The sequence below is a fragment of the Colletotrichum lupini genome, chromosome 4 (genome assembly GCF_023278565.1).
Source record: "Colletotrichum lupini chromosome 4, complete sequence".
Taxonomy (NCBI): Eukaryota; Fungi; Ascomycota; class Sordariomycetes; order Glomerellales; family Glomerellaceae; genus Colletotrichum; species Colletotrichum lupini.
The window spans coordinates 7,338,420-7,362,583 of record NC_064677.1 but is presented as its reverse complement, the minus strand read 5'-3'; the positions used below and the strand labels follow the sequence as shown (position 1 = coordinate 7,362,583).

Below are 24,164 nucleotides of genomic sequence, written 5' to 3'. Positions count from 1 at the left end.
TAAATCATCGCCAAAATGCCGGCCATTCTCTCTAACCTGTTGGTTCGCCCTCAGTCGAATTGAAGGGATAGCCTATGCTTACAATGACTCTAGAGCCCCGTCAGTCGAGCACCAGCAACAATCAAAGCTCGCAACAACACAGCTTACCGCCACATCCAACCCCGTCCCCTCAACCGCAGACTGTGCCGCCCATCTCGAACTCCTCGAGACCTTCGTCACACTCCGCGACGCAGTCCACCTGCTCGCTGCCGACGCGGGCCAAGTACCCGAGCGCGTATGGGACCTGTACTGCGACCGCGCCGTCGCCCGTTTCGAGCAATGGACTACTAGCGCCGAGAGGCCGGCGGAGCAGATGCCGCCCGTTGACGTGCTCATGGCGTGGCACGCGCTGATGCTGCACCCGAAGGCCTACGCACGCTTCATCGAGCTCGGTGGCCGTCTGGGTCTGGATGGGATTAACTGGTCCGAAGTTGTAAGTTCCACTGTACACTCGGTCTGAACTCTTATGCCCCTAGTAGAAGAGAAAGGCGCAACTATATCGGCAAAGTATGCTAACCGTTCACAGTCGAGATCGTCAAACCTCGAATCTCTCATCGCCTCAATCGACCTCCCTTCCCTCCTCTCACCACCAGCCTCCCAGACCGGCACCTTTGCCCACACCTCCCAAACAGGAACAACCCTCTTCACATACCCTCTCACTGCAGCAATCAACCGCCAATTCTCCTTCTCCCTCAAAATGTCCTCCCACGCCTGGCTCCGCAGCTCAAGCCCCGCAGACCTGCTGGCCGCGGCGCAAACCCGCTACGCGCAATTCTTCCACCTCATCGCCGCGCACCCGGGCACCGTCATGGTGCCGACGCTCGACATTGACCTCGTCTGGCACACGCACCAGCTCGCGCCGGCGCGGTACATGGCTTACTCGAAGCGGATGACGGGGAAGCTGGTGGACCACGATGACGAGATCCCCGACGAGAGCCTGGCGGTGCTGTCGACGGATATGAGGGCGCTTTGGAGGGAGGCGTTTGACGAGGAGTATCTCCCTGCTGCTTGCCAGGAGGATGCTGGGTGTGGAGGCGGTTGTGGTGGTGGATGTGGAGGGGAGGGTGGATGCGGGAGCTGTGGTGCCATGAAATGAGCATAGAGGCTTGTTACACTGGTGGAGGGACGGGAGCGCATCTAGACAACGGCATTACATATGGAGTTTGCATCTCAGGCTGAATACCTACATGACAATTATCTTCAAGAGCCAAAAAGGTCAAAAGTGAAACTCGACGAGCGACTATTGCCTCGTGGCGGAATCGAACCGCCGATCTTCTCATGTCACTAATACTAGTGAGACGCTATACCACTTAGCCAACAAGGCGACTGTTTATTGGTTGTTAAGTTTGGGAATGTGGAGGTCATCCTTACAGCTACGCAGAGCGATCCCTAACCCCAGCCGTACATCTCCCGCCCCCTTGCACCAAGTCTCGTCCCGCATTGAAAGTTGCTGCTCTCTCGGAGCTCTCCATATTACATCTCATGGGCCATCCCGACACGGCCACCCAAGGCCGCCCACAAACGTCCCCGCCAAGCACGTCAAAGTCGTATTTTTCACCCGGGTTTCCATTCTTTTTCAAACTCAATTAGAATGTTTAAAAGGGGCTCACCTCGGCTCACTCAACTCCCCGTCCAATAACACGTCATGAAAAGGTTAGCAAAGCGCGGTAGAACGGAGTATAACTTCAAATAAGACTCCCCAGTGGGCTCACCGAACAAGGGATGAACGTATAAGCAGCCCATTTTATAATGATAGATCATAGTTGCTCCGTCACTGCGGCGGCTACTGGCCAGGGTTTGACCTTACTGCCGAGGCACGGCTATCATTCCGCTGCTTCTAGAAGAGAAGGAAAGCAAGAAAGGTGCCTGGGCACAATTCGATGAGTACCGTGGAAGGCGTGGACTATATCGGATTCGCCGCGTCGACGGCGCCGCCGCCCGGGGTTGACAACTTAAAGGAGAATCCCCGAGTCTTAACTCGGATGGCCCAGCCCTATGCGTCGTGTATCTGTTTATAGGCCCCTCCTTAATCGTAGCCCCCCAGGTTTTGAACAACTGTATAAAGCAGCTTTCGTCGACGGTCTCTCCTCGTGATCTTGTCTGCTTCCTGCAGTATCCTCACTCATCCTCTCACCGGACCACCTTCGTTTTACACAACACCAAAGGCACACTTGTAAGGGCCGTCACTGTCTTTCCAGAAGCTCGAGAAATCCCAAAACTTCCCAACGCTCTTTGTTTCTCAAGAACCCCATATTCTCTCAAAAGACTCATACAAGATGCGCGCCTCAGCAGTCCTCGCCGCAACCTGCGCCATGTCCGTCACCGGTGCCGCCGTCCCCCGCGACGCCGCTCCCGCAGCCCACCCCTGGCTCGCCCCCGACGTTGCCGGCGGCGCCGTCCGCGGTCCCTGCCCGATGCTCAACTCCCTCGCCAACCACGGCTACCTCGCCCGCGACGGCAAGTCCATCTCCATGCAGGACCTCATCGCCGGCCTCGGCTCCGCCCTGCACTTCAACGAGTCCCTCGTCCGCACCCTCGGCACGCCCGCCTTTGCCACCTCCACCACCGGCAACGCGAGCACCTTCAACCTGGACGACATCGCCAAGCACAACGTCATCGAGCACGACGGCAGTCTCTCCCGCGCCGACTTCGCTGTGACGGGCGACGCGAAGACCTTCAACACGACGGTCTGGGCCGAGACCAAGGGCTACCTCGAGTCCGGTGCCGCCGCCTCCGACAACAAGGTCGGCGTCGCGACCATGGCTTCCGCGCGCAGCAAGCGCATCGCCACCGCAAAGGCGACGAACCCGTCCTTCAACTTGACGACCAGCCAGGTCACCGTCTCTCTGGGCGAGTCGGCCGTTATCCTCGGCACCATTGGACAGAGCTACACCGCGCCTGCTGCGCCGGTCGAGTGGTTGAAGGTCGTCTTTGAGGAGGAGCGTCTTCCGTTCAACGAGGGGTGGAACACCTCTGCCGATGTGATTACCACTGCCCAGGTCCTGGGTCTGTCGCAACTCATTGCTACTAGCAGCAGCTAAGCTTGAGCTCGTATGGTGATTGGGTTTAGGATAGAAATAAAATGCGTCATGTTTAACGATTTCAAGTCAATGTCCCAAAGTAGCGATATCGCCGGCGCCGTCGTGAAGACTCAATTGTACTTGTGGAGAGCTCCACGATATTGTCGAACGAGTCCATGAGACGAATGCGTTTGGTGGACGGCAGTCCTCAAGTTCCTCGGCATCTGCCCACGGTGGAGGGTCTCCTCGAGTGTCGTGACTCGTAGACTGGGGATGGAGCCATGTTGAATGAAAAGAAAAAGGGGGTCTCGGCGTTGCATCCGTGCCTTCGTTTTCGCTCAAACTTTTCGGCCCGCACAGGGGCAATCGGAACAAACGTTGCACCGCATGAGAGACTCCATCCCAGGCCGGCACTATGGGCAGTTATGCACGGTCAATAGTCGGTCGCTCTAGACTGATATTGGTGTGGCATACCTCTGTGCTATGGGAGTCTTTATATACAGTCCTTCTCAAGCCTCGTAGAGATTGAGCACGTTTGCAGAAGAAGAATCGAGAGTCTATCATGACGAAATGTCATTCATGTTGACCGAAGACGTGCCATCTTGGTGATCGTTGTCTGCTAGGCGCAACGGTCTATAGGGCGCCTGAATATTTGCTGGAAGAAGCGAACAAAAAAGGAAGAGAAACAGAACAAGCTTATTTCGACTGAACACTGCCTTCGCTGTGCCTGGATCAAGTTTCGGAACGTGGAGTTCATGCCCTAGAGGAACACAGCCGACGGAGGAAATGGCGAGGACGAGAGGTGAAGTCGTAGTTGATGACATTGGGGGAAAGCCGCTATTACGAAAAGGGAGCGGGACGCACCGCCGACCCCTCGGTGCCTTATGTACTAATACCTAATCGTGCTTTGCTAACCTAAGACACTTGGGTACCATCGGTAGCTGGCAAACGGCGCTCAGTTGAAGAACAACCCCAAATCATGATCTTGACCATTCGCCGGCACAAGCTCACAATATCTCCATTCCATTGAATAAACAGACATAGTTGTGCCATAGTTGGCAAGGTCCACCTCTCCACTGCACATGGCCTATACACGGAGATTTTACTCCGACGTTGGAGGCAGGCAGGGAGCGGGAAGCAAATCGGACGGAGATCTGCGATCCAGTACCTTGGGGACCTTAGCGCCGTCCGGGAGTACCATCATTCCCCCACATCATGACGTTTTACGCCTCAAATCCTCAAGCTTCAAAGCCTCAACGAGCTCGAGGACCTGGAGCTTCACCCCTCTTTGGGGAGGTTTGAGGCAGAAGCCAAGGTGCGAACTCACATGACGTCAACTCGAGTTCAGACCTCATGCATCTGTATATAAGATCTTCCAACCCCCTTTCATCATTGACGGATTGTTTTTGCACTTCATCAAAATCTGCACTGATATCACTTACTATCAACCATCCTACAACAAGTTTTGTCCCAAGATCAAACCATTTTCATTTCAGTCAATTCCTCAACAACCACCAATCATCACCATGCCTCGCGACGGATCTGGAGCCTCCGACAACAAGGTCGAGGAGACCCACGACGTTATCCACGGCGCTGGCGCCGTCAAGGTAAGACGACACACTCCTAGTTAGCAGCCCCTCCGAGAGTAACGACTGATCACTTCATTCATCAGGACCCCCACGTCGACCGCGCCGACAAGACTGCGCCTCTCCCTGAGCCTGAAAAGGGTCTCGCCATTGATGGTCTTGCCGCCAGCGGTGGCTCATTTCCTAAGGGAGAGGGTGCTGGACAGGGCGGACGTTCCAACTAAACTTTGCGGAATGAATAAGTTGAAGGATGAAGATGAGGAGAGGGGATGATAATCTGTCACCGAAATATGGTCATACTGCACATAGATGATGTCATTTGGTGACGACTACGATGAGGTAGTCTTAATGAGAATGAATTAATTCAAAGAGTTTCCTGCTTGCGTATACTATGCATTTGGTCCGCATCTACTCTTTCATGTTTCTGTGATCATTAAACACCACGATGAATATCAGTAAATATGCTTCCGTTCATCTCTTCAGGTATATACATACGTGAAGGCCAAATATGACCATCTATTATAGCGTTCTCAATTCCGGTACTAGGTTTCTGAGAAGAGGTGCTGCGATCTCATTGAGAAAAGGGAAGATACCAAGTATCGCGTACACTAAACAAAGACTATCAGGATCATCCATCCGATCAAACATCGCCGTCATGCATTGAAAAGCGGTGCCGGTAACTGGTTACTCACAAGAAATGATCGTGTCCCACGATAACCACGACACTGCCAGCACAAGGCAAATCCGCGGAAATTCCCGGATACCGAACACCATCAGAATGAGGACGAGTAGCTGATCGCTTCTCGGTGAGATCATCATACTGGTGGCTGTTCTGTCGGCCATAAATTCTGACGGGCAGCGTCGTCCGTCCGTTCCGTGATCGGCAAGTGCAAATTTGTAGATGAGAGTGGTGACTTTTTCGTAGATTAGGTCGGAGCGAGTGTTGGAGATGACAATAAACAACTAGCGATGGAAATGGGCAGCTTGATTAAGCTTGGCAAAATTTGAGACGAACGAAGCTTTCATGTCTCACCCTGTCAAGACAACACATTAGAAAGCAGAGATAGGTAGTCACGTAGCAGACATCAAAGGATTGCATCAGGACAGCCACATCAATGTATCAGTAATGCGAAACTCCAATTCATGAGGGGGACGTGGAATAGTCCACGAGTCCATACCATACCAGCGCAAAAGGCGCATGATGTCCCTATTTTATCTATGCCCCTCCACCCAAGTTCATCGTCATTCCCAAATTCCAACATGGTAAAAAGCAAACGCAAATCCTCCCTCGCCTCTCAGGGCCTCAGAGATGTGTTTAAATCCTCAAGCCTCAAACACCAGAACGACACCATCGTCACCAGCAGTGACAACCCTCTCTCCAGTCTCACCCTGCACGAAGCCAAGCACACCACCACCCTCTCCATCGCCCCGGTGTCCCTTCCACTCCTTGACAAGACCGCCATCCTGTGCCCTCAGATCCCACCGCCTCACAACACCATCCATACCACACGTCGTCAGCAGCCAGCTGTTCTTCACAAACTCCACCTTGACCACACTGAACTCTTCGTGCGCACCGACGAGACTCCTCCTCACGGCAAACCTCCTGCCGGCGTCAAACACGGTAACACTGCCATCAACGGACCCGGCAGCAAGCAACGTAGAAATCTGTCCCGGCCCGCCCGCCGCCGTCGTAAAGCTCAGCGCCTCGATCGAATCCGACGCCGTCTGCAGCGCCGCCAGAATCTGTCCTCCGCCTACAACGTCCGACGCGCTCTTGCTCTTCCCGCCCTTGCCGGCCTGTGCAGAACTCGCCAGCCTAGGCAAACTCACGATGCGGATCGCGCCACCGGCACCACCGACAGCGACCAACGTGCCCTTGGGATCCACCGCGACGCTGTACAACCCGCCCTCGACCACGAAGCGCTGGTCCTCGGCCGTCAAGCTCACCGTCGTCTGGCCGTTGCTCTCCACCAGTCCCGCGGCCGCTGCCTCTCCCCAGACGTCCCACACGTACAGGCTCGCGTCCTCGGAGACGGTACAGAGGAAGTTTCCGTCGGGCGTCCAGGCGCCCGCGGTGACGGGGGCCTGGTGAAGCCAGTACGTCTGCACGAGCTGCAGGCAGTTCGCGGGGTTACCGCCTCCCGCCGCGATATCGATGGTGTATACCCAGACGGAGTTGTCGCTGGCGCCAATGGCGATGGTGTTGGGGTATTTGGGGCTCGGGCAGGCGGCGATCCAGTTGACCTCGGGGACCTCCTGCGCCTCGGCGATGAACTTGATCTGGACGCTCGCGGCCTCGGCGGTGGGGGAGTTTACGCGCAGGGCGTGGACGCGGAGCTTGCCATCCATGCCGCCGCTGACGAGGAAGTCGCCCTTGGGGAGGGTGAAGGCCAGGGCGTTGATGCTGTCCGTGTGGCCGTCGATCGGGTAGATGAACTGGAGCTCGGTGGACTGGGGTTGGGCGGCGTCGCCGGAGAAGGAGGCGGGCAGGACGGGGCGGGAGGCGGCGGCGGCGGTGGAGAGGAGGTAGCCCTTTCCGGGGGCGTCGTCTGCGTCGCCTTCGGAGCCGCCGGTGGCGATGAGGGTCGGGTGGACGGGGTGCTGGGCGATGGCGAAGACGGAGTCCTTGTGGGCGTCAAAGTAGGCGACCGAGTCGTTTTGGAGGTTGATTTCTTCGTTTTCGTCGTCAGAGTCCATGGGCATGTCCTCGTCGTCGACGTTGACTTCCTCGCCGACCTCGTCGGCCTCGAGCATCTCGGGCTCCGACTCGTGGCCGTCGTCTTGGGGTGTCTTTTCGTGAGGGGCCGACATCTTGTTTGTTTGTTTCGCTTGTGTTTGGGAATTGGGTCTTTTTCGTGTATCTTTCGAGTCGAGGTTTTCGCACTCTTGGACGTAATGCGCCAAATCCTCTTGATTCTTCTTTCGAGAAGAAAGATAAAAGGATATGACGTAGAAAGGAACGCTGGGTATCAATACCTTATTTATTGCAGAGACAATAAGGGCGCAGAAGCAGGAAGACGACGTTGCTTTATTAATCGTCAATCGAGGGTTCCGGGTGCTTGATAAGCAGGAATTGCGTCGCGCGGGTCGAATTTTTTTGCAGCTTTCTTGGATGGCGGGGTGGCGGGGTAATTCATTCGCACGTCGACGGCCTCCACTGAAAACTGCAGGCGGTGAGCTCACCTAACTAAGGTTGGAAGCCGGGACCACCGGTTGCTGTAGCCCCCCGGGATCATGGCGGTCGGTGTGACTCTTCACTGGCCATCGGCGGCACGGTGCTTGGCCCGGATGGATTCAATGCCCGTCACGGAGGTAAAGCGAATGCATAGCAGCTTCCCCATGTAGTTGGATTCTGGCCTTCCCAAGCTGCTTCCAGCTATCTTTCAGTGACTGACATTCGTATTGTTGTGTGATTGACCGCGCGGCTCGCTCGTCACGGCGGCACATAAGTTGCTTCAACTCCTGCACCTTTCTCTCACTCTCACGCGCACTCACTTTCTCACTTACAGACCTTTGGCTATAGACAGTAACTTCAGTCTCATGATTAAGCCTTCAATTCATACGTCTCTAATTCAGGATATCATCTATCAACCCTACTCAACCACAGCATCGCAACTGGACGCTGCTATTGCCTCAAGAATACGCCACTTCATGAAAATCGGCCATCTAAACGCCACGCACGCTGGTATGAAAATGAAGCCCTCCTACAATGATATATCCATCTCAAATCAACTCCCTCCATTACGACTTACACCCTTCTCTATACCAAAATCTCAGCGTTTCAGCAACGCAAAGATCCTGACCGCGCCCATGACTACCATCACCTCCGATCATTATCAGCAGGCAACTCCGTAGGCCCCTCCCCGCTAGCCAACTCTACAGGCGGCGGGGGGTGGGTATACCCTTTGTATTGCGTGTGCCCTGCGCCTTGATGCTGGCCACCGGGGTTCATGAGGACCTTGTCGTTGTTGTAATACCCAGCCATGTCGGTCCCAATCATTTCCGATGCAGGCGGTGACGCCTGGGGATACTGCCCATTGTGCTGTTGCTGCACGTATTGCTGGTTCTGGTACGCGTACGCGCTCTGAGATCCCATGGCCGACGATCCATCCATCTCAGGTGCTGTGGGCGTCTCAGCGGGCTTCACGCCCGCGTACCGGTGCTTCCGCCGCCTCCACCACAAGAACAGGCCCACGAGCGCTGCTATCGCGACGACGGGGACGACGACTGCTACAGCGACGATGCCGCCCGTTGACAGACCACCTGAACTCGCTCCCGACGATGTGGCGGCGCCGGTCGCGCTGCCGCTGGTGTTGTCCGCTCCGGCCGCCGTTCCAGTCGCACTTGCACCCGATGTCGCACCGCTCCCTGCCGCCGCAGTCCCCGTTGCCGTTGCCGACGCGATTGATGCTCCCGAGGTCGTCTTGGGCACGAGATCGCTTGCCTGATACACCATCCTGATACCCCACGCGTTCACGCCATCACGGTCCGACATCGTAACAGCCTGCGTATTCACAACACCATTGTCCGTCCGTGTAATATCAACGACCGTCGCGGGGCCCGCCATCCACGTGCAGAATTGTGTCTCCCACACGTTGGCGAGCGTCATGTCGTCCTCGACACAGGATAGCGTCATGTCTCCACGGTATGGACAGCATGTAACGGTCGTGATAGAGCGCACACCGCCGTTGCGCGAGCACTGAGGTTGCGCGGTGTAGCCCGTCGGGCAGACGGTTCCGGGGGAGTAGAATGCCGTGCTGGCGCCGTTGAACTTATTGGGTAGGCATTTCGAGTCATTGTCGATGGCGTAGACGTTGTTGGTGAGGTAGATGCCCGAGCAGGAGGACGCTGGTGGTGAGAAGTCGGCCGTTTTGAGCGGGTTTTCGGGAAAGGTTGACGCGATGAACGTCGTTTTTGTTGAGAGCGCCATTTCGAAATGAGTATATGTGGTGAACGGTCGTGAGAACTGGTGTCTAGATGCTCTCTGTCGACGGATGAATGAGCTCTGAGAGGTCGAGTTCGACTTCGACTTCGAGCCTGTCTTTGCCTACTCGTGTAAGACAAGACAAGGATGACCGCGTGTGGGTACTACTACACTGCGAGATCGAGGAACCTGAGATGAAGCGATTCGCAAACGACGGAAGGGGTCGCAATTGGTAAGTAATTGCAGTGAATGGCAGGCAAAAAGACAGAACAGAGGGAAAATGGGACACGATCAGCAGGGAGCCAGGGAAGCACTCGCTTTTCACAGAATCCTTCGTGCTCATCCATTTCTCAGCTCACACTCTCGCACTCACACGCCCCCTTCTGGGTCATCCCGTCCAGTCCGCGTCAACCAGTCAGACGGCGCCAATCCGACACCGCAACCGATGAACCCCATGTCTGGAACCTTGGAGTCCCTGAAGTCCCATCGCACGAGACGGTGGTGGGTGGAAAGAGAAGGGCAGCATCCGTAAGGATTCAGACGGGCTGGGGCGGTACAAGCAGGGGGGGAGAGGGGCCAAGCATCTCAGGTACTGCAGGCAGCCAAATAACAGGTACCAGCAGTCTAGCACACCACCGCTTGGGAGGTAAGAAAAAAAAAAGTTCATAAATTTGGATGTGACGCTAGGAAGAAGGGGGAATAGGTTAAAATGGCGCTGAACTGGAGCCAAGCGAAATCTCCATCGTCGCGCAGGCAGGCGCTGGGAGGAGTCTGTGAGGTGCCTTCGCGAATCCTTCGGCAGGGATCTGATGGCCGGGGGCTGAGCCAGCGGGCGTATCTGCATCCGTGATCTGTCCCATGTTCCGTGTCTCGAATCTCTTGATCTAGAGCTGCTGTTGTCGATGACAAACGTTCTGATAGATGTGCTGAGGCTGATAAGATGCTTCGGTGGTGTCTTGTAGAGGAGAAGGTGAAGCAGATTTGTTTGTAGGGGGACAGAAAGATGAGATGGCAAGTTGGCAACTGCTTCCCGTCCCCTTGTAAATACCCACAGAAATTGCAGCTGTTAGCTCATCCGTCAGATTTTGGCTCATTAGCTCTAGTGCGTGAGCACGGAAAATGAAATGAACCTTGGAAGGGATCCAGTGGTTTCTTTCCCAGTCATCCGGTTTCCGTGGCAGAATATCGAACAAACGAGACGCGCCCCGGCTTCTCCTTACCTTGTCCTCAATCATCCTTCGAATACCTATGGTGATGCCGCGCGGATAATTGGATGCCTTCCCCATGTGTTCTTCCCGATGTATCTGTGCATTGTAGATTTTGGTGAATAAACCCGACAGGATGGTGCCGTTGGAAATGGCAGGTACTTGTTCCAAACCCCCACGACGGCGCCCCGGGCCGCAACGTTCTAAATCTTGGAGCCCTACTCCGCATCGTGAGCCTTATTAGAACCATAGTTTGACTCCAACAAATGGCAAGGGCTGCGATTCAACAATTGTAGAACATCAAGCCGCGCGTATTGAAAGTGATCCTGTAGTTGCAAACTATTCTGAACTCTCCGTCATGTTGCCTCATGACCTCGAAACCTGAATTGGCCCTCAACCCTTGAAGCTTTACGCGCTCCCTGAGGTTGCCGTCTCGTCCACCCTGGGGAAGCTGAGTCCCCCCCTCCCTTCTTCCACGTGCCCTTCTCTGTGTTTTGCCAAAGCATCGTCCTTTTCCTTCCTGTATAATTTCAAGCCGCAAAACCTTCGCCGCGGTCCTTTATCCGTAACATCTTCCTTGCGTTCTGCGTTCGTTTCTTCGGTTGATTTTCCTTCCGCACTTGCTTCCGCTCATGGAACCAGGAAGTGACGCTCTCTGTGCAGGTTTGACAATGGAGAAGGTACTGAACTCGCCCCCAACTTGGATGGACTTGGTCTCTATAAAGGTATATAGATGGGCAGATTCGAACAGCCTATGGTCGTTGCTGACATTATCAACAAAAAGATCGAAGATGGCACCATCTTGCTGAAGGGGATCGATCAAGTCGCCCTGAGTGTAGTCGATGATGCGCACACCGAGCTTCTCGCAGAATGTCTTCAGCTTGGTGGTCTGTGGGCTACTTACACCGTGAGGACGAACTCATATCAATTTCGGCTTTCCTCACATAGTCGTGCTCTTGAAGTCTTCGCTGTCTTTCAAATAGCTACACTCGTGTCTTTCTCTTGGCGATTTCGTAGGAATAGTATCCATCAACGTTCACGGAATCACACATCCAGCAGCAGCTACCAAAACAAACGAATCAAAGTGTCCAACTTCTGTCATCAAACGTGTCAGACTACAACTCCAAAGACACGAATTCCTTCTGGCCCTGGACCACCATCTCCGGACCACCCTTCACAGCCTTGCCAAAATCCCCAGACAACCAATTCCTCACCATCTGCAACCCAACTTCAGGCTGGTCCAACGGCACCATATGCCCCGACCCCGCAACAGTCACAAACGCAAGCCTCGTCTCCTTACTCCCCTTCATTTTCTTAGAAACCTGCTTCCACATGCCCGCCTTAACCGTCTCCCCTCCCTTCTTGACAGCGAACCACGGCTCGAGCTCCTTAGCAACAAACTCAACCTGCCCAGCCCACGACAACTTATTCGTCCACCGCACGTTACCAGCCGTGTTGCACGCGAGGTCCAAGTCGCCGTTATACACGAGCACATCGACCCCGTTCTCGAGGATATACTTGACATCCTTCTCGGTGCTCAAGAACACATCGCCCGCAAGCTCGAACCGCTCGTTGACGTCCATGGAAATGAGACTAAAGTTCTTGCCTACCGCCTCGGGCACCTCGAGCGCGGCCAGCACCCGCTCCGTCTTGATATACTTCTCAATCCCATCCCCGGCACCGTAGCAGATATTCTCCGTCTCGCACGGCCGCGTGATATCAAACGGGTTCCGTCCGCCGGCCTTGACGTCCTGGTAATACAGCAGATCCACGTGCCCGAAGCAGAAGTCCGTCGCGGCGCCGCAGACGATGGGGTCCGGGAAGGCGTAGCATGCCTGCTGGAGGTACATGCACCGCGGCAGCGCATCGGCAATCAACCCACACATGCTCTCGTTAAACACGGGCTCCGGAACGCCGGGCTTGGTGGTGCAGAGGGTATCGTAGAAGCCCCACGTCGTGTCGGCAGGCGAGACGTAGCCGTTCCCGATGAGCACCGACGCCAGCGGGACTTTGAAGTCCGGAGGCGGGGAGCCGGTGTTGTAGGAGACGATCTCGGCCGCGAGGGCGGGGATGTAGTGCCCGCCGTAGCTCTCGCCTACGATGTGGAAGGGCGCGGTGGCGAGGCCGGGGAAGGCCTGGTAGAAGATGCGGAGGAAGATGTTCATGTCCTCGGCGGCGGTGTAGGACGTCGCGGGCGGGGTGACGTCCTCGTCGAAGTAGGAGAGCCCCGTACCGGCGGGCTGGTCGACGAAGATCATGGAGGTGTTTGCGTTCCAGGCGTAGGGGTTGTGTACTGTGCCTGTGCCGTTGTCGTTGATGAGGCAAGGTCCGAGTTCTAGCATGAGGCCCACGAGACCGCTTCCGCCTGGTCCGCCTGTCATCCAGAGGCTGAGGGGGTCATTCTCGGGATCGTTTAGACTCTCGAAATACCCTATCATTATCGCTTTAGTCGCGCGTTCACTTCCAATCTATTGGGCACATTTCACTCACAAAAGAAGAGGTGTTTGCCACCAGTGTCTAGCCATCCGGTCCACTGCCTCGAGCCCGCGTTGCATATCTCATCGCTCTGCTCCTTAATGCGGATAGCGTGGTGCGGGTGCTCCGGCACCGAGAGGGTGGTGAAATCGGGCGACTCGATGTCTGCCTGCGTCGCGACCGCGGAGGCGAAACGAGTGAGGAGCGTGAGTCCGGACACTGCTAAAGAAGTAACCCGGACCATCTTGGCTTGCTTGTGAGCTAGGACACGCTCAATCGATGAAAGCCTGCGACAATCAATTGATGAGAGACAATGGAGTGAGACGTGACAAAGGTGAGTAAAGTAAGCTCACAGATGGTGAGCCATAGGTAGTTCTGAGGGAGTTTTGAGGTGGGAACCTGGAAGGTTACGGCGTCCTGATCAGGAAGGCCGGACCGCCGAGTGGGGTCGGCTCGGTGTACCGGGGAACACAAAGTCTCTTGAATCTTCGGGTCATCACTGCATGTAATCCGACCGCCTAGGAGCACATGGCTACCATGGAAAGTCATCAGTCAGATTAGATACCCAAAACCCCATTTCTCGCAGGGTTTTCTATCATGGAAAGGATGCTCTCTGGATGACAAAACACTGCCACCCTACCTGCTCACTTCCCGAAGAGTTGATTTTGCCTAGGGCGGTAGACGCTGTCTAAAGACTCCCCACTAGAGCCAAAGACCATGAAAGTAAGCAGTTGGAAGGCTTCTTCTGGGTATGATTCCACCAAAACATGAAGAGGGTGGAAAGGCGATCATAATGGCACACATCTTTCCAAACATCACCAAACACTTCACGTTGAACTTATCAATATCAATATTTTTCCCGGCTAGAAATGCCAGTCTAGGTACCTAGATAACCAAAACCAAATTCGCACGCCCGATAATGCAATAGCCCCAACAAAACAACCATTTTCGTTGTTTTGTTGTTAAAACTCCCCGGTGGCCCATGTCTCCGGCCCCATAAACCCGCCCGCACATTCATATATAGTAAACATGAAGGTGTATGTGTATTCCCTGTTGAAATCGTAGGAACTCAAATCCCCGCTTGCTAAGAGATGATTGGAAAAATGTTGAAGGATGTCAAGGAACAAGAGGAATGTCAGCAGGTTAGATGCCCTGTCTGAGATCGCCTAGCCGTTCCCGTGTTGAAGACATAAAAGCTGTCATGCAGGCACAAATCTATGGTCTGCTGGTATCATGTCTATCGGATGCAAAATCATCGATTTACTCTGCTGTGGTATCCTCGACAGGAGGGCACGTGCAGAACAGGTGAGTGTCACCGTATGCTATACTCTGTTAGTAAAGATTCCAATATATCAATCTGGAAAGAGACAAAGCTTACTGTCGTCAACGCGAGCCACGCTAGGCCAGAACTTCTTCTCCTTGAGGTGAGGCAGGGGGTACGCAGCCTTCTCGCGGGAGTAAGGACGGTCCCACTTGCCCTCGCCGTCACCCAAGATGACGTCCATCTGGGGGTGAGGCGCCATGCGGAGAACGTTACCCTCACGAGGCTGCTTGCCCTCCTCGACCTCGCGAATCTCCTCGCGAATGCTGATGAGGGCGTCGACGAAGCGGTCGAGCTCCTCCTTGCTCTCACTCTCCGTAGGCTCAATCATGAGTGTGTTGGCGACGGGGAAGCTCATGGTCGGGGCGTGGAAGCCGTAGTCCTGGAGACGCTTGGCAATGTCAATGGCCTCGACGCCGGCGGTGGCGATGAAGGGACGGGCATCGAGGATGAACTCGTGCGCGCAGCGGCCGTTCTCGTTGGTGTAGAGGATCTTGTAATGAGGCTTGAGGCGGGCGAGGATGTAGTTGGCGTTGAGGATGGCGGTCTTGGTGGCGAGACGGAGACCGTCGTTGCCCATCAGTGCGTTGTAAGCCCAGCTGATGGGGAGGATACCGGCGCTGCCAAAGGGGGCGCTGGAAACCATGGCCTGGTCGGCGTCGTGGGCGAGACCGGGCAGGAAGGGAGCGAGGTGCTCCTTGACGCAGATGGGTCCGACACCGGGGCCACCACCGCCGTGGGGAATGCAGAAGGTCTTGTGGAGGTTGAGATGGCAGACGTCGGCGCCGATCTCGCCGGGCGAGGCGATACCGATCTGGGCGTTCATGTTGGCACCGTCCATGTAGACCTGACCGCCGTACTTGTGGACGAGCTCACAAGCCTTCTTCACAGCGGGCTCGTAGACACCGTAGGTGCTAGGGTAGGTGACCATGAAGGCACCCAACTCCTCGGCGTGCTTCTTGCACTTAGCCTCCAAGTCCTCGATGTCAAGGTTACCGGTCTTCTGGTCGCACTTGATGGGGACGACACGCATGCCGGCCATGGCAGCGGATGCAGGGTTGGTGCCGTGGGCGGAAACGGGAATCAAGCAAATGTCACGCTTCTGACCACCGGGCTGGGAGAGGAGATGCTTGCGGATGGCCTGGAGACCGGCAAACTCACCCTGAGCGCCAGAGTTGGGCTGCAGAGAGACAGCATCCATGGATGTGATACCCTTCAGCTGGTCAGAGAGACTCTCAATCAAGGCAGTGTAGCCCGGGAGCTCGCTTGCGGGCGTGTGAGGGTGGATGGTGGAGAATCCGGGGAGGGTGATCAGAGCCATCTCCGTCGCGCCGTTCAACTTCATGGTGCAGGATCCGAGAGGGATCATGGAGTGAACAAGAGACAGATCCTTGGACTGGAGGTAGTGAATGTATCGGAGGATCTCGGTCTCACTGCGGTGAGTGTTGAAGACGGGGTGAGTGAGGTACGCGGATTGGCGGCGAAGAGTAGCGGGAAGGAGCTCGGTGATGTCCTGGGTGAGAGCACCGTAGGCCTTGTTCGCAACCTCTGCGGTCTGGGTACCGGTAGCGCTGCCGAGGACGGCGGCAATGGACTTGAACACCTCCTCGGTGACGTGCTCGTTGACGCTGATGCCAATATCACCGTTTCCAAAATCGCGGAAGCCCAGACCAGCCTTCTTGGCCTCGGCCAGGATCTTCTGAGAACGGTCACTGGCCTTGATGACGACGGTGTCGAACAGAACCTTGCCATCAGGGCTGGCGCCGCTCTGCTCGGTCTCCAGACCCGAGGCCTCGGCAACGGCCTGGACTCCACGGGCAAGACGAACCAATCTCGAGGCAATCTCCTTCAGGCCTTCGGGTCCGTGGTAAACGGCAAACAGGGCAGCCATGTTGGCCAAAAGAGCCTGAGCAGTGCAGACATTGCTGGTTGCCTTCTCACGACGAATGTGCTGCTCACGGGTCTGCAGAGCCAGTCTCAAGGCACGGTTGCCGTTTCGGTCCTTGGAGACACCGACCAAGCGACCGGGCATGCGGCGCTTGTGGGCCTCCTTTACGGCAAAGAAGGCGGCGTGGGGTCCGCCGAAGCCGAGAGGAACACCGAAGCGCTGGGCACTGCCAAAGGCAATGTCAGCACCCCACTCGCCGGGTGGCGTGAGAACCGTCAGGGCAAGCAGGTCGGTGGCGGCACTGAGGAGGGCACCCTGCTCATGAACAAGCTCGGAGAGTCCCTTGAAGTCCTCAACCTTGCCCTGGGTGTCAGGGTACTGGACCATGACACCAACCAAGTCCTGCCCCAGTGCCTTGATCTTCTCTGCAGAATCCGCTGCGTTGACGTCGATAACCTCGACCTTGATGCCAAATCCCTGAGCTCTGCTCTGGATGACTGAAATAGACTGAGGGTGAACGAGGTGTGAGACAACAAAGGTCTTGCCGGGTCTCTTGGCCCGGGATGATGAAAGAGCGTTCATGGAGAGGGTCATGGCCTCAGCGGCGGCCGTACCCTCATCCAACAGACTAGCGTTGGCGATGGGGAGCCCGGTCAAATCGGACACCATGGTCTGGTAGTTGAGAAGCGACTCAAGGCGGCCCTGGCTGATTTCGGGTTGGTAGGGGGTGTAACTGGTGTACCAAGCAGGGCTCTCGAGGACGTTGGTCTGAATTACACGGGGCGTGACGCTGGGGTTGTATCCAGCACCGATAAGAGGCTTCGGAGCCGCCTCGTTGGCCTTGGCCCAGGCAGTGGCTCTCGCCAGAACTTTGCTCTCATCGAGGGGGCCCTCATTGTCCCAAGCACCAAATGTCTTCCTCTCGGAGATGACATCCGGAGGGACAACCTGGGCAATAAACTCGTCAATTGACTTTGCCGGAGGGTCGAGCGCCTTCAGCATGGCCTCAGCATCGGTAACATCAGGTCCGATGTGTCGGGGAATAAAGGACTCGGGCCTCTGCAGCGGCTCAAGGGAGGGATCGACTGAGCCAATCTTTGCGCTGGTGGCATTCTGAAGAGCTGCAAAGGCGCTGAATGTCCTCACACGGGGAATCCGCGAGGACGATGCCGAGCTTGACACACATGAGTTGCAAACCCACGAGGAAGCAGGTGTCTGGCGGGCGGCGATCCTTGACCTCGGGGCAGCCAGCCGAAGCTGGCGGGGGAGGGGCAATCTCAGTGATGCCATTGTGTGAAGTGAGTAGAGTGGCAATTCACACAAAGAAGATGAAGATGCCAGTGAGACTCTACAATGTCGGAGGTGTGTCTTGAAGAAGAATAGAAAAGAAGAGAGAAAGAGAAGAAGGGCAGGTGTTGTGGTTGAGAGAGTCGTGCGTATACAAGTATTGCTCGGATCTGGGGCCGATATCGTTGTAGCTCAAGAAGTAACACCCTTGTCGCCACCAACGTGCGATCCGAGATGCGACTCGGGATAAAAGCGACCAAGCTCTCGCACGCAGCCCAAAAATCGTTTTAAAACACCTGAATCCAGGTCTTGACGCGAAAGAGGTTTCTGTTGAGCAGATGGGATGATTGTTAGGGAAGAATAAATAGAAGCCAAAGTAAACGAATACAACAGAACAGCTTCCGGAATGCTCTTCAAATATGAAGGAGTCGGTGAGGGCGAGCTCGAGGACCGGCAGCCATCCGCCCTTTCGTTTCTTTCTTTTTGCGGCAACGGCTACTTATCGAGACAGCGGTACGTACTACATAGTTAAAACACCAAAGGTACGGATACCAGGCCACCAGACGTGGCCAGGGATACCGTTCCTGAGTCGTATACCTACCTACCTACCTTCACAGTAGCATAGTAAGGTTGGGTATGCACAAGTAGATCTCCCTACGGATTACAGAGTGGGATACAGACTACTGCGTCTGCATACTGGACCGCCCGCTCGTTCGCCGCCGCAACGGACACCCTAAACACCCGACGCCAAACACCAACTCTTTCGGTTGGTTACGGGATCCCTGGGAACCGCGCACCAACACCCTGAGAGGTGAGGGTGGGAGGTGAGACTTGGCCTTATCGGGTGCGCAGCGGCGCTCGCTGATAAGCGCGGTCAAGACGATAGGGAAGCTTCATGATGGGTGCCAGTTGGATTATGATCCGTAGTCTGTAGGTGGGCTCCAGTTCCCCAGCCATTCCCTGACTTTGGGGCCCCGGCGCCTTAGGCAAACTGCTCGGCGAGCCATCCATGAGCCGCCGCCATTACGTCCAGAAACGGATGTGAAGGCCAATGACAGGTCGTGAAGGGTGGCGGGCGGGAGACTAGGTTCTGGGGGTCTCGTTTGCGCAGTGTATTCCCAAGCGGTCGTTGGGTTTGGAGGGTTGGAGGGGCGCGGATGAGAAACCGAGTGCTCGGTCAGAGAGCCGAGTATACCACCACCACCTCAGACCTGCCACCAAGAAATGTTTCCCGGTCTCCCCATCTCTTTCATAAACTTATGCCCACCAGCCGCCTTACCTAAGGTAAGCAACCTGATTTTTGTGCATGTGCAAACTCGATTAGGTAAGGAGAGTGAGTACCTAAGCATGCGCCTGTGGAGACCTCAACTTTGAGGCTCTAGGTACGTACCAGCCGGGTCGGAGCTCGAAATGGAGCTTCTCTAAATTTTTGCGACGACATCATCGCTGTACCTGGCACCGACGCGAAATCCCAATCACGAACGAACCGCCCATCTTGCACCCTCGCCCACGCCTATCCACTCCCTTCAAGTCAATACCACTAAGCTACCAACAAGATGTTTGGAGGATGTATGTGCCCTACCTACCTCTTGCGAGCCGAATCGCACTGAAAGCAAAGCTGACCATCGTTCTCCGCAGTCGCGCCCCCCCCAGCTTTCCGAAGAGGAGATCAAGCAGATGGAGGCTGAGGCCAACTTCTCCATCCAGCAGGTGGTCGTCTCTGCCGTCCTTCTGTATCTCTGTAAGCGCAACCCCTTCTCTTCCTGTACATGCAAAAAGATCTCCAGAGTAGATGCTAACGAGAGACTCCTTGTCCAGCCCCTTTTGTCATTGATGCCGCCTCCAAGGTCCTGTAAAGGACTTGCCATTCACCGACGACAAATCGATGGGCTTGTCAAAGCTCAGGATCACGACAATAAAACAAGAACCGCGAGGGGGTGCTCTCTACGAGCAATCTGGTTGCGGCACCAATGATGCGCTGCTAGCCACCAACCCGCCTCAGGGATGTGTAATGGGAATAATTACCCCTGTTGTAAAATAAATATCATCTGTACAGTGTAGACGACAACTGGTTGGATGGACTATGGGTATAGATCACATCGGAATCAGGGTTTAAAGAAATCACGACTTTTGTTCAAAGCTTCCCTTCATTGCTTGCGTTGTTGGAGGGAATACCCTCTCTCAGTCATTTTCCTTGATGCGGCTAGTAGGCCATCTCCTTTTTCATCCCGTACATAAAAGCGTCCGCTCGCGTCGTCCTCTATTATGACACGCCTGGTAATAACCTTCCCAAACAACCTAGGTACCCTAGCTCGGGTTCCGCTCCTTCTCCCAGTCCGCAAAGTCTTTTGTAATGGACTCGACTTCCTTCTTGAGATGCTGGATTTGCTTCTCATAATCTTCCAAGACCTACAACCACTGTTAGCGACCAGAATCAAGTAACCGGCCTGGCTGCAAGAACGTACCTTCTTCGTCTTGTGCTCAGTCTCCTCGCTCAAACCCTCGCCGCTCGCAAAGGCAGGCTTATTCGTCTCCTTCATCAACTGGTCCGCGTAATCCCTGAGCACAATCAAGCGGCTCCAGAGCTCCTCCTCTCTCGCCGCCAGAGCAGGGTCCTGCACGTTGCGCTCCAGCTCCGCCAGCTTGAGTCGCAAATCATCCTCGTCACCGCTGAGAGCGTATCCACGGTTGCGCAGCACCTGCACGCGGGCAGCCAGCGCGAGACACCGCTCGCGAAGGACGACGTGACGGCGACGGGCCGCAAGGGCACGCACACTGGTCTCGAGGTCGTGCCGTGAGAGGATGGCGTCAAGACTGGCGTTGATCTGGTGCAGGCGCACGTTGAGTTCCCCCACTACCTTTTTCTGCGTCTGGAGGCGGGCCGCGACGCCGGAGAAGCCTGTGCAAAGAACCGGGATGTAGCCCGGCGCGGGCTTCTTCTGCAGCGCCTCCTCCCAGTCACTCGGGTCTTCGTGTGGGCCAGGCTTATAGAAGGGGACGGAGGCTTCGTCGACTTTGTTGTAGAAGTAGTGCTTGAATGCGCAGTTGGGGTTCGTGGGGTTCCACTTCTCGAAGATGAGGGACATTTGTTCGGGAATGGGCTTTTGGTTCTCTGCAGTATATGAGTTAGCATTGGTCCAGACATAATAAGCTGCCGGGCGATCATAGGAACGTACGAGGCGTATCCCTTCCGGGTTGCCAGAGTGAGCTCGAGAGCTGTGCTTGCGACTGCGACAGGCTGGGCATTTGTTGTTGCTGCTGCTGTTGCTGCTGTTGTTGCTGCGGCTGCTGAGACTGAGCCATGGAGTTGCCGAATGCGCCTCCCTGGGTCTGGTTCTGTCCTCCGAACAAGCTCATGCCGGATTGCTGCTGCTGTTGTTGCTGTTGTGGCTGCTGCTGTGTTGACTGTCCTAATGTGCTGCCGCCGAAACTACCTCCTCCAAAGAGACCTCCAGTCTGCCCAGCGGGCTTTGGTGCGCCGAACAAACTCATGGTGTGGAATGAGCGTTAAGGATTTTTTCGATGGTGTTCGAAGCAAAGCGTAGGCCCGTCGCGTGTGTCGTCGGATAACGGCGATTGGTGCGCGAAGTTGCAGCGAAATGCAAGCAATAAGCCAAGAAGCTCAGCGTAAAATCGATGAAGGAATTGAGGTGAGGGACCGGCGGGTATCAAAACAAAGAGAAACTTCCAGGAGCAGCCAGGGCGCGAAGAAGGCGGTCGACCGCTTTTTTCTCTCTCAGGCGTTGGCGGAGATGGCTCGCTGGGTATCAGTCGCAAGGCTGTTCGGAGCTACCCTTGGGAGACGAGGACCGAGCCCAGCAACGCGAAAATAATAAATCGGAGCTTTGCTGCTGCTGTAGCCTTCACCGGGCGCCACACTTTCCCAGACCGAGCCTTGCAAATAGGCCATACCCCAGCCACACTAGTCCCACTTCAGCCTCGCCCCCAACCGATCCAATCAGGCGTCTCCTAAATCGACCTCACATCAATTCGTGGTAGCGTCCATTGCCCGGAAAGCTTGCTCTGGAGACCATCCGAACCGCCGATTCGACCACTCCCTTCCGCCCTCCTCCTAGGTCCCATCACAACAATCGCAGCCATGGCTAACCGACGGCCTCAGTACGTTCTCCGTCCCCCTTCCAGGCCGAATAGGCAGGCCAATTGAGCGAAACCACCGCCGAAGAAGACCCCGGGCCGATTGCGATACAGAGAGCTTTAGAGAGAGGCTAACACCCAGCGCCAGGTTCAACCAGCAGTTCCAGGTCGACACGACCCCTCTGCCCGACGATATCCCCAAGGTCAAGGAGATTGGTGCCAGCTCCGCGCCTCTTCTGTCGGCGTCCTACTTCATCGGCGCCCGTTGCCGCGAATACAATGACGACTTCATGCAGTGCAAGACGGACAGCACGGGCCGCGGCGAGTTTGATTGTTTGAAGGAGGGTCGTCGGGTCACCAGATGCGCCTCCAGCGTGTACGTTGAATCCATTGCTATTGCAGCGAGCCTCGTTGTCATGTTGCCGACGGGCTGCCGCTTAATGGGTCGCGAGAGCAGGTGTTATCTGATAGGAATATCGAATTGCTGACATGGGAACGACACTACATAGGCTGAAGGATATCAACACCCACTGCCTCGAGCAGTTCAAGGCCCACTGGACCTGCATCGAGAACCGTAACCACCAGCTTTACCAGTGCCGACCAGCCGAGTGGAAGCTCAATAAGTGTGTCTACGAGAACCTGGTACGTCATCATCCCGCGCATCCGTTCCAACACGACGAAGGGAACGATCCCAACACTTCCTTCTGCCTTGTATGAAAACATCAGACTCGTAGCTAACACACTATCTCACTAGAAACTCGAGAAGAACATCCCCGACCAGCGCCCTGGCGTCACCCCCGTCGAGCTCCGCCACCACATGATCTATGCCGACCAAGCCATCAACACCCTCGAGGGCAAGCCCTTCATCCCCCCGTCAAAGCAACAAGCATCGTAGAGGTGTAGCAAAAGCAGACGGCGATATGGGGTTTTAGCGACTTCTTCCGCGTGAGCGCGCGGAGGGGAATTGAGGGCTTTGTGTTGAAGATGTAGGACTTGGAACTAGGCGATAGAAAACGCTGTGTACATATGTCATCAATCAGAGTTGGGATCAAACCAATGGCTTCACTTTTTTTTTCTTAACATCTTTCGACCCAATGCAGATCTGCTTTACTTGTTCTAATGTCTGATGCCGCTTCAGTCGGGTGCGCCTGTTGGTTATTGATGGAGAGAGTGCTGAGACGTATAGACCATCACGACTGTTTTAAATTCGCCATAGGGCTCTGGCAGGCATATGGACGATCTTTTACTAGATGGAAGCGGTTAACCTCATATTGTCACGGAGGTCTTCACTTCTCCAGGTTACCCTCAGCACCTCTTATAGTAAAAGTCAATCAAAGCAGCAAAAGAGTTCACCCCCCCGGTGCTGAACTGGGGGCTACATCTCTGGCGCACTTGCTGGGAATCGGACTCGAACTCGTAGCCTGTCGTCGAGTAGGCTGTGGGCGTAATTTGATTGTCGACCTTGAACCACTCCACCACCCAGCCAGTTTGACCTGACCCGTCGACCTAGACGGGCGCCTGCTGGCTGGTAACGAGAACGGAGTTGAGGGGGGGTATATAGCTTTGGCTTCACTCTCGTGGGTGTATTGGGTGTAGACCGGATGAATATACGGTGCGTTCACGTGATTCTACCTTGCTCAGCTCCCCGGGTTGCTGATGGCTTTCGGGTAGGTGATGCATAACTTAACTACGAGCCCGTCTCGCTAGAAAGGTATCTTTGGCAAGACCATTTTGGCTTTTGTCGCCAATCTCTCGATTGAAGCAATCATGTTCAGTCTCGAGTGATCACGATATGCTGTAGCAGATAATCGACAAGCAACACCACTGACAGGAAGGCACAGCATCGTCAATAACACTCCGTCCCCTATTGGAAATACGATTCTCCCCTGTCCACAACGAGTAGAGGCATTTGCCCGAGATGTCACAGCAAAGGAAGTAGTAAGCCGCCAGCATCCGAAACCTTGCGAACCTTCTTACAACCTCTCACTCTCTCATGTTCGCTACCTCTCGCCGTCCCATCACTACTAATCGTAGCACAGATCGCCACCCCAAGACAGTCTCGCGCCTCTCGCCCGTCACTACTATCCGCAGTCTCTGTGTCCCATCTTACTATTCGTAAAACAAAACAATCTACATAAACCCCACTAACCTGAGATGTCTCTCACAGGAAAGTGGGAAGCCGAGGCTGATTCCAGTACACCCATAGAAGCTGGGCGCCTTCATCTAGCTCAACTACCGCCATACTTTAGCCCACGTGTACTTGACAAGGAGACCTTCAACAATCTAGACTCACAAGAGCCTCTTCAAATTGTTTCTCTCTGCCC

The 24,164-nt window shown here is 55.2% G+C and overlaps 11 protein-coding genes and 1 non-coding gene across 12 annotated transcripts; 5 read left to right on the top strand and 7 right to left on the bottom strand.

Moving 5' to 3' along the window:
* Positions 1-15: 15 nt before the first annotated feature.
* CLUP02_09272 (uncharacterized protein) lies at positions 16-1,135 on the top strand (the record flags this gene model as incomplete). Its single annotated transcript, XM_049288251.1, has 3 exons — positions 16-38; positions 94-472; positions 566-1,135. The coding sequence occupies 3 exons, from the start codon at positions 16-18 to the stop codon at positions 1,133-1,135; spliced, it is 972 nt and encodes a 323-aa protein (XP_049145395.1).
* Positions 1,136-1,283: 148 nt separating this feature from the next.
* CLUP02_tRNA124 lies at positions 1,284-1,363 on the bottom strand. The gene has a single exon. It is a non-coding gene; the product is annotated as a tRNA-Thr (tRNA).
* Positions 1,364-2,315: 952 nt separating this feature from the next.
* CLUP02_09271 (uncharacterized protein) lies at positions 2,316-3,080 on the top strand (the record flags this gene model as incomplete). Its single annotated transcript, XM_049288250.1, has 1 exon — positions 2,316-3,080. The coding sequence occupies one exon, from the start codon at positions 2,316-2,318 to the stop codon at positions 3,078-3,080; it is 765 nt and encodes a 254-aa protein (XP_049145394.1).
* A 1,505-nt stretch (positions 3,081-4,585) lies between these two features.
* Positions 4,586-4,869, top strand: CLUP02_09270 (uncharacterized protein; the record flags this gene model as incomplete). The annotated part of the gene is made up of 2 exons (XM_049288249.1): positions 4,586-4,666; positions 4,732-4,869. The coding sequence occupies 2 exons, from the start codon at positions 4,586-4,588 to the stop codon at positions 4,867-4,869; spliced, it is 219 nt and encodes a 72-aa protein (XP_049145393.1).
* A 209-nt stretch (positions 4,870-5,078) lies between these two features.
* On the bottom strand, positions 5,079-5,845 carry CLUP02_09269 (uncharacterized protein; the record flags this gene model as incomplete). Its single annotated transcript, XM_049288248.1, has 5 exons — positions 5,079-5,187; positions 5,253-5,325; positions 5,410-5,608; positions 5,661-5,679; positions 5,757-5,845. 5 exons carry the CDS (start codon positions 5,843-5,845, stop codon positions 5,079-5,081), a joined length of 489 nt encoding a protein of 162 aa, XP_049145392.1.
* A 123-nt stretch (positions 5,846-5,968) lies between these two features.
* Positions 5,969-7,456, bottom strand: CLUP02_09268 (ribosome biogenesis protein Sqt1; the record flags this gene model as incomplete). Its single annotated transcript, XM_049288247.1, has 1 exon — positions 5,969-7,456. One exon carries the CDS (start codon positions 7,454-7,456, stop codon positions 5,969-5,971), a length of 1,488 nt encoding a protein of 495 aa, XP_049145391.1.
* Positions 7,457-8,465: 1,009 nt separating this feature from the next.
* Positions 8,466-9,575, bottom strand: CLUP02_09267 (uncharacterized protein; the record flags this gene model as incomplete). Its single annotated transcript, XM_049288246.1, has 1 exon — positions 8,466-9,575. One exon carries the CDS (start codon positions 9,573-9,575, stop codon positions 8,466-8,468), a length of 1,110 nt encoding a protein of 369 aa, XP_049145390.1.
* Positions 9,576-11,889: 2,314 nt separating this feature from the next.
* CLUP02_09266 (serine carboxypeptidase) lies at positions 11,890-13,493 on the bottom strand (the record flags this gene model as incomplete). The annotated part of the gene is made up of 2 exons (XM_049288245.1): positions 11,890-13,205; positions 13,265-13,493. 2 exons carry the CDS (start codon positions 13,491-13,493, stop codon positions 11,890-11,892), a joined length of 1,545 nt encoding a protein of 514 aa, XP_049145389.1.
* Positions 13,494-14,509: 1,016 nt separating this feature from the next.
* Positions 14,510-17,748, bottom strand: CLUP02_09265 (glycine dehydrogenase; the record flags this gene model as incomplete). Its single annotated transcript, XM_049288244.1, has 3 exons — positions 14,510-14,571; positions 14,628-16,572; positions 17,329-17,748. The coding sequence occupies 3 exons, from the start codon at positions 17,746-17,748 to the stop codon at positions 14,510-14,512; spliced, it is 2,427 nt and encodes an 808-aa protein (XP_049145388.1).
* A 1,221-nt stretch (positions 17,749-18,969) lies between these two features.
* Positions 18,970-19,601, top strand: CLUP02_09264 (uncharacterized protein; the record flags this gene model as incomplete). The annotated part of the gene is made up of 3 exons (XM_049288243.1): positions 18,970-19,029; positions 19,384-19,486; positions 19,564-19,601. 3 exons carry the CDS (start codon positions 18,970-18,972, stop codon positions 19,599-19,601), a joined length of 201 nt encoding a protein of 66 aa, XP_049145387.1.
* Positions 19,602-20,052: 451 nt separating this feature from the next.
* Positions 20,053-21,237, bottom strand: CLUP02_09263 (nucleoporin nup44; the record flags this gene model as incomplete). Its single annotated transcript, XM_049288242.1, has 3 exons — positions 20,053-20,154; positions 20,211-20,857; positions 20,922-21,237. The coding sequence occupies 3 exons, from the start codon at positions 21,235-21,237 to the stop codon at positions 20,053-20,055; spliced, it is 1,065 nt and encodes a 354-aa protein (XP_049145386.1).
* A 144-nt stretch (positions 21,238-21,381) lies between these two features.
* CLUP02_09262 (CHCH domain-containing protein) lies at positions 21,382-23,625 on the top strand (the record flags this gene model as incomplete). The annotated part of the gene is made up of 8 exons (XM_049288241.1): positions 21,382-21,395; positions 21,745-21,864; positions 21,989-22,216; positions 22,350-22,482; positions 22,595-22,731; positions 22,979-23,020; positions 23,091-23,271; positions 23,548-23,625. 8 exons carry the CDS (start codon positions 21,382-21,384, stop codon positions 23,623-23,625), a joined length of 933 nt encoding a protein of 310 aa, XP_049145385.1.
* Positions 23,626-24,164: the final 539 nt, after the last annotated feature.